The sequence below is a fragment of the Protobothrops mucrosquamatus genome, unplaced genomic scaffold (genome assembly GCF_001527695.2).
Source record: "Protobothrops mucrosquamatus isolate PMUCROS unplaced genomic scaffold, P.Mucros_1.0 scaffold150, whole genome shotgun sequence".
NCBI classification, from domain to species: domain Eukaryota; kingdom Metazoa; phylum Chordata; class Lepidosauria; order Squamata; family Viperidae; genus Protobothrops; species Protobothrops mucrosquamatus.
The window spans coordinates 497,046-505,733 of record NW_015386515.1 but is presented as its reverse complement, the minus strand read 5'-3'; the positions used below and the strand labels follow the sequence as shown (position 1 = coordinate 505,733).

Below are 8,688 nucleotides of genomic sequence, written 5' to 3'. Positions count from 1 at the left end.
TAATGCACGGTTTAACGAAGCCATGTTGTGTCGTAAAGCACTTGTGCAAAGATGCACTGCAATTTTTAGAAATATAAAGCAAAGAAAAAAATAACATCGGAATCAAAGTCAACTTTGTGTCACACTTTACTGTTTCTATGACGAAATACCATTCACCGCCTCCCAGCAAAACCTTTACGGACATTCGCAACGTTCCAAAGATGGAGGTGCCCGCAGCGATAAATAAACTTCAAAATGGCGGCCGACATGCGCCGGCATCCAAAATGGCACCGCCCACCGGAAGGGGGGGCTAATTCCAAGAGGGCGCCTTCTATAATTCCGGTCACCTGCTAAGCGCGTTGCAACATGGCGGCTCGCGGAAGCCGGCTGGTTCTCGGTGGTGTCAGGCTGTATAACGCCAAGCCGCTTAAGTTACAACTGAAGGGAATTTACCGGCCGGACCCTGCCGATCCCCGCACTCCGGCCTGGCACTTGACGTTCGAATATGAAGCCAAGCTATTTGGGCGCCATGGGCAAGCTTCCGGGGTGGACCCGGTCCGGTTGTGGCCGTCGCTGGAGAAGCTGCAGGAAATGGAAGCTGAGGAGAGAATCTGGTACCCCTCCTTGAAGGAGATGCAGCAGTCGCTGGATGCCAAAGAGAGTGAGGCCGAAGCCAAGCAGAGGCAGAAGTGAGGAAGGCAGAAGGAGGGAGGATGCGGGTGGCTGCCTTTTGCGAGACCCGGACTGAGGGCTGGAGCGAGGAGGCGAGGCGCCGCCTTTCGAGCCAGCGGGGCCGAGGAAAGCCGTGAGCGCCTTTCCCGCGTGGGAGACCGCCGGGATGCAATTTCAGCCTTCGGGGTTTGCTGAGTCATCTGTTCTTAGCGTCAGTCTAATCCAGGATTTCTTAACTCTTTTGCTCTCGGGAGCAAAATTACGGAGGACCTCAAAAGATCAACATAGGCTAACAAATCATTTTGATTTCGCGGACCCCTGAGAAGGGCTTCGGGACACCACCACCCCCCAGGCTCTAGAGCCACACTTTAAGAAACACCGGTCTGATCAAAGGAGCTTTGTAAATGCCTGGTCCCATGGGCCCGTTTGCCACTGAGCCACGAATCCACACACTTTGGGAATGAACCCTTGAGTTGCCCTTAGGCTTCTGAGTTGCCCAATTGCACACACTTTCCGAAGCCACATCAGAGAGGTTGTTGCAGAATAATCGGACTGTACAGAGGAAGGCCTCCCGCAGCAATTCTGAAATGAAAATTATATACCTCTGAGACTCTTGGTGTGGGAATTAAGGATTTGTGAGTTGCAAAGGGTGGATTATTAGATCTCCCACAGCAGAGCAGCAGCCATAAGCATTTGTTCAGTGTCCATCTTTTGGGCAATTATTTCTGCACCAATAAAAATCCTTTTATTTTTTCATTTTGCATATTTAAATATAGTTTGCTTTCTGGGCATTTTTACCTGGTGTAATTTCAGCTGTATTGAAGGATGCTAGTACAGCTGTCCTCAGGGGCATTCTTAGGTGTGCCATGAGTGTGCCCATTTGAAGCAAAGCATCTGATAAAATTCAGAGCAAACAATCTTTGCATTAATAAAAACTAAGCAAAATTGAGATTGCCGTGCTATGGTTTAGTGTTCCTGCTCTTGCCTGGTAAATAAGTTCCAGAGCAAGGTGATGGAGGATTGTTTTGCTCAGGCAACTTCTTTTCAAGTGCCGTCTAAGGTTTTACTCTTTCTTCCCTCTCATGAAGTGGTGGAAGCGCCAAATGAATCAGGGCATAGTATAATAATCTAGACAAAATTAAAATACTTTTGATAGATGATTTCTTTGTAGAGCAGTGTTTTTCAACCTTGACAAACTTAAGAAGTGTAGACTTTAAATCCCAACTGGCTAGGGAATTCTGGGAGTTGAAATTCACACATCTTAAACTTGAAAAATATTGCTGTAGAGAAATATATTCTATATGAGATTGTAGGGTCTATTAAGGAGCACATTTGCAATTTGAGTAACATGCTCATGTTAGATGGCAGATAAGATGGCATTTGTTATGTGATATTTCCACTGATTTGAGCCTTTATTGTAACTTTGGGATTTTTCTACATTACTTTGAGGACTCAAGTGGTATAAAATGCAATTTGTAGATTGCTGATTTAACAGGTTAAATTGGACACCTCCCAATATTTTAGATCAATGTCATGGTATCTCTATGAACACTATCCAAAATGAATATTTTAAATTGTAAAGCTATTGTAGATTTGGGTGTTAGAATAACTATTTAGTATGAACCTATTCATCCATTAAAATGAAAATGTTGAAAATAAAGTGAAAACATATTTTTCTATATCTAGAGCTGTACAATATTTTGTTTCATAGTTTTGTCTTTTGCTTTATAGAGAGGAGATAATTGCTGCCAAAATGGCCAAAATGCCACAGATGATAGAAGACTGGCAGAGGGGAAAACAGCAACGCAAGCTCAAAGAACAGCAAGAAAAAGAACGACGGCGGTTGTTACTGGCTGAGGCCCGGGAGCAATATGGCTATCATCTGGATCATCACAGTCCTGAATTCCAAGAGATGGTAATAGAGAGGGAGAAGATTAAACGGATGGAGCAGAAGGAGGAGAAAAAACGTATGAGGGGGATTCTGGCCAAAAAAGCAATGGAAAGCAAAATTCTTGCCTCATCTCCAGATAACAAGAAGGAGATGGCTGAACAAAAAGATACCTAAAATACTGTATTATCAGTCTTTGAAATAAGTCTGCTTACAGATTGTGCAATATAATTCTCAGAGGCCCAATTGGTTTACTGTACTTCTCATCATGCATTAAAGGCCAACGTAGAATTCTTATGGAACGTGGAATGCTTCACTGTACAGAACAATCTAATGTCCTTTCTCTGCCCTGCCATGACCATTTGGAGCTTCAACAATGGATTTTTGAATGGCGAATGCATTCTCAGAATTCCTTTTCTCTCTCAAAAGAGCAAGCTCTGTTTCCACCACCAGGCCGTGACCTATTTGGAACTGGGCCACACAAGAGATGGGCTGGTGTGCTTGCACAGTCCACTTGCGCAAAAGGCACCCTAAAAGTTTCTTGCATGAGTGGAACTGCACGCTTGCATCCCAGCCGGCCACTTGTGCAACCCAGTTACCCTCCCCCCCTCAGCCAGGCCACCAAACCACCTGCTCTAAAAACAGAGCAGTGAGAGCAGAGGCTGAGTGGGACAAACGCACCCTGCTCCACTTCCCTGATTCACTGAGTGTGCCTGCGCAGGACACCCGATCCGCTTTTGGAGCATCAGGCGGCCTCAATGAGTCTGAAGGAGCATGAGACTGCCACCAAAGGCTTCTTCGAGCCAAAAGCTTTTGCAAACAGACAAAAGGCTTTGGGGGAGCGATCGCGTGCTACTTCAGGCCTTCTGTCCCTTTTGGCGTGGAGAAGCCTGAAGGATCACAAAACCGCGCCCCCAAAACTTTTCTTTCTGGAGCTGCACATAAGTGTGCATGCCAGCGCACTGCTCACACAGCCCCATTCCCCCCCCCCAGCCAGGCTGCAGCAAAGGTTGGGGACCGCTGATCTAACTGCCAAATTCAGTTTGTTGAATAAATATGTTTGGAGTTTTAAGTAATAATGTACTTTTAACCAAATGCTGGAATGTGGTTAAATATATTTGTGAGGCATCTAAAAACAAGTTGGAAGTTGTATAAAAGTAAAGGAGTCGCCTGACTATAGGAGTCAGGTCTCATCTCTGTTTCAAGGGCCATTGAGCCAGAGCTGTCCTAAGACATTTCTGTGGTCATGTGGCCAGCATGACATCACAGAGTACTATTACCTTCCTACCAAAGTGCTACCTGTTTATTCGCATTTGTATGCTTTCAAACTGCTAGATTGGTAGGAGCTAGGGCAAGGACGGGAGCTCATCCCATTCCACGGCGCTCAGGTTTCAAAACTGGGCTGTTGGCTTTCCAGCCGACAAGCCCAGTGTCTTTTTTTTTAACATATTTTATTGATTTTTTTTAAAAAAAACCATAAATCACTCAATAACTGGTGAACAGTGTGTTGTCTGGGTTACATTTATAAAACAATCATTAACAATTAATTTCTATAATCCGTATTCCACATATTAATTTTAGTTGATTTCCTCTTTCCCCAAAGTAACCTCCTTTGCAAACATTGAGTTAATACAATTCTTATTGTTTTGATAAATAACAATTGAATGTATATTTTTTCCCCAATATTCCTAAAAATAATAATCATTAGTATAATATTACTTTTTTATTCAATCATTCTGGTTGCCTTATCATAGATCCTGTTACAATCCTTATTTTAGTTTATTTCTCCCATCAAATTCTAGATATTCTTATTAAGATTTTCTCAAAAATTAATTACATTTACAAGAAATTACATAAGATTATTGGTGATTTTGAATTTGAAAATATTTGTTTAATTGGCGACTTTAATGCAATCGTAGATAGAGAATTAGACTATAAAAGCGAGAATGTAAGAAAAGAGACTAGAAGAATACTGCCTGATACTTTTTTCAAAATGGCAGAGGAATTTAATATCCAGGATAGCTGGAGGGAGAGAAACTCAAATGTAAAACAATTTACATATTATTCAGGGCGCCACCAATCATGATCTAGAATCGACATGGCCTGGACAATGAAAGAATTAAATTCAGATGTAGATGAGGTAATGATAGATATTAAAACTTGGGCAGACCACAATCCTATTATAATGAAATGGAAAGGTCAGAAGGCAACTAGGAGGTGGACCTTAAAAAAAGCAATTTTAAATCAAAAAGAATTTAAGCAAAAAATGGAAGAACAAATGCAGATATTTTTCCAGACAAATAAGAAAGAGGAGACCAATACCCAAAATCTATGGGATACAGCCAAGGCAGTCATGAGAGGAACCGCAATTGCATACATGGCTAATGAAAATAAAAAGAAAAGATGGTATCAAAAAAGCTTAGAGGAAGAACACAAAAAATTAAAAATAGAATTGCAAAAAAAACGCAGTGTAGAGATCTAAAACGACAACTAGACTTAAACAAATTGAATATTTTAGAAAAAGAAAAATTGGCATAAAAAATAAAAAGTATCAGACAAACTTTTTTTCAACAGGCAAACAAACCTGGGAGATGGTTGGCTTATAGATTAAACAAAAGATAAAAGATGGATTAGTAAATTATGCAACGAAGCAGGAGAGATAGTATACCAAACCGAGGAGAAAAAAACATGTGACCTACAAATTCTATAAAAACCTTTATAAAAATGACGTAAAGATTAGTGAAGCAAGAATACTACAGTATCTTACGAACGCTGAACTGCCAAAGGTCCCGGAAAAATACCAAAATATATTAAATGAAGATATAACACTTCAGGAAATTATGGAAGCGATTAAAAAACAAAAAAGCAATAAAACATCAGGCCCTGATGGATTACCATCGGAAATATATAAAAACCTTCAAGAACTTCTGGGCCCAACTTTATTGGATGTATTTAACGAAGTACTAAAAGTAGCACAGACCCCAAATTCATGGAAAGAAGCAATCATTACACTAATACCTAAAGAAAATTCTGATTTAACTCTCATAAAAAACTATAGGCCCATTTCCTTATTAAATATGGATTATAAGATTTTTATGATAATAATGGCAGAAAGATTAAAAAGGTACTTAGCTGAATTTATCCATACCGATCAAAACGGTTTTCTGCCCAAAAGGCGAATAAGATATAATGTCAGGATTATATTAGATACTCTAGAATATTATGAATCACACAATGAAAAACAAATGGCATTGATTTTTGTTGATGCACAGAAAGCGTTTGATAATGTTAGATGGGAATTTATGTTGACCCAACTTAAATATATGAAATTTGGAGAAAGATTCATAAACATGTTCCAAGCAATTTATTCTAAACAAGAAGCAAAAGTAATTATGAATGGAGAATTAACAAAAAGTTTTTAGATACAAAAAGGTACGAGACAAGGCTGCCCGCTATCTGCATTATTATTTGTACTTTCATTAGAAGTTTTAACAAGAATAATTCGAGAAGATAAACTGATTAAAGGTTTAGAAACTAAGAAAAAGGTATTCAAATTACAGGCATATGCAGACAACCTAGTATTTATTTTGGAGGAACCTTTAGAGTCTGGTTTAAGATTATTACAGGTCCTGGAAAATTATGGAGATGTAGTGCGGCTGAAGATTAACAAAGAAAAAACGAAAATGTTAGTCAAGAATATGACCAAACCACAAGAGAACGAGCTAGCAGAAAAAATTAACATTCAAATAGCTAAAAAAGTAAGATACTTAGGGATTCAATTGACAGCAAGATGCATCACACTCAAAAGAGAAAATTATGATAAATTAATAGATCAAATCTCTATAGACTTAGACAGATGGAAAAACCTACAGCTTTCTTTTATGAGGAGAATTGCGACTATTAAAATGAATGTGCTACCCAAACTACTTTTCCTATTCCAATGTATACCGATTAAATTAGGCAAAAATTTCTTTGAAAATTTAAACAAACTTATATCCAAATTTATTTGGCAATGGAGGAAACCAAGAATCAAATTCAAGTTATTGCAGGATGCAAAAGAAAGAGGAGGATTCGATCTCCCAAATTGGGAAAAATATTACCCAACACTTGCTTGGTTAAAGGAATGGATACATTTAAGGTATAGGAGATTGCTAGCACTAGAAGGTCATAACATGCAGACAGGATGGCATGCAATACTATGGGATGGGAAATACAAAGCACACCAGTATTTCCAGAAACATAATATTAGACGAGCACTACTGGATGTGTGGATTAAAATTTAAAAAATCTAATTACATGAAAATACCCAATTGGATTTCAACACTGGAGATTTTTTTGCACCCAAAATTTATGAACCTGGGAAAGGTAATTACATATAAAAACATTCTAGATGAGACTGGAGAATTGAAAACAAGAGGAGAACTATTAGAAGATGGCATAGAGTTGGAGTGGTGGGCATACTTGCAAATACAAGCACGATATAGAAAAGATAAAAAAGAACCTGGGATTAAACTAGAATATACAGAACTAGACAAAATTCTGCTAGGAACTGACGACAAAATTATAAAAAATTTTTACCAATATTTATTAGAACAAAGTATGCCAGCAGAACAGATGAAAGATACAATGTTAATTTGGAATAAAAACTTCGGCTATAATATCGAGTTAGATTATTGGCAACTACTGTGGGACAGGAATAGGAGATTAACATTAGCTACTACTTACAAAGAAAATTTATATAAGATGTAGGGGGCACCTCCCCCCTATAAGGCTAGCAAAAATAGACAAAAAATCTTCACCATTATGTTGGAAATGTAGGAAAATACCAGGGACTTACTATCATATGTGGTGGGAATGCTTAGAAGCTTGAAATTTTTGGCACTTGATAAAGAATTGATTAGAAGAGATACTATCACTAAAAACTGAAGCAAAACCAGAACTCTTTTTATTAGGGATCACTATGGATAAATTCAGCAAAGGAGCTTTATATTTAATTCTGCACATTTTAACCGCAGCAAGATTAACATATGCTCAAAATTGGAAAAGAAAAGAAACCCCTCCTGAAGAAGAAATACTAAACAAAATTCTATCCTGTGTGGAAATGGATAGACTGACATTAGAACTCAAAAATAAAACAGAAACAGAGTACTTTGAAATTTGGAATAAAGTGTATAATTGGTTGGATTTTAAGAGGTATGCTGGGACAAAGGCTGATGATTAAGTAGATAACCTAGAAATTCTTATTTTAATATTTGTTATATCAGATAGAACCAAAAGTTATTTAACTAGGATGTACTTTATTGAAATAATACGCACTGTGTAACAATGTAATAACTTAATGTAAAGTAATAATAGTATCATTTAAACAGGGAAGTTGTATCATGTCCAATGTGTCTTTTTTGTCTTTAACTGTATTATGTTTAATGTGTCTGTGTTTTTTAATTGAATATTCAATAAAATTTTGTAAAAAAAAATTAATTACATTTACATTTACAAATTTAACTCTATTTTTTCATATAAGCCATCTCACACTTTTATATTTCTTAAGAAATAGATAAAACAATGAAAAGAAAAACAAAAAAGAGAAGAGAAAAATAAAGGAAAACAAGAGTAAAGAAACATAAGAAATAACATATTTAAAATATATATCCCTCCTAGGCTAATATATATTTATTTCCTTAATTTCTTATTCTTTTTAACCATAATTAAGAATATATTTAATCTTTAAACATTCCATTCAATACATCTAGTCTTCTAGTCCTTTAACTCTTATTCAAAACATTTTTTAATAATTTTCTTAAATTCAGTCATATTTAAGTGTCTAAAACAGTGGTGGCGAACCTTTTAGAGACCGAGTGCCCAAACTGCAACCTGAAACCCACTTATACATCGCCGGGTGCCGGGGGCGTGGCCACCAAATGGGTGTGGCCAAGTGGGAGTGGCCACCAAGTGGGTGTGGTCAAATGGGCGTGGTCACTGAATGGGTGTGACCAAGTGGGCGTGGCCACCAAATGGGCATGGCCAAGTGGCCGTGGCCACCAAATGGGCGTGGCCGAGTGGGCATTGTCACCTCGATGTTGCTCCTGAGATGCCTGTGGGGGCTGGGCAGGATTGGGGGCGATCCAGGGGTTCTCTGGCAGGTGAGGCAG

General features: G+C 38.3%; 1 protein-coding gene across 1 annotated transcript; it reads left to right on the top strand.

The window, feature by feature from the left end:
* The first annotated feature begins 316 nt into the window (after positions 1 to 316).
* GADD45GIP1 (GADD45G interacting protein 1) lies at positions 317 to 2,836 on the top strand. The gene is made up of 2 exons (XM_015813287.1): positions 317 to 668; positions 2,383 to 2,836. Exons 1-2 carry the CDS (start codon positions 346 to 348, stop codon positions 2,714 to 2,716), a joined length of 657 nt encoding a protein of 218 aa, XP_015668773.1. The 5' UTR covers positions 317 to 345; the 3' UTR covers positions 2,717 to 2,836.
* The last annotated feature ends 5,852 nt before the right edge of the window (positions 2,837 to 8,688 follow it).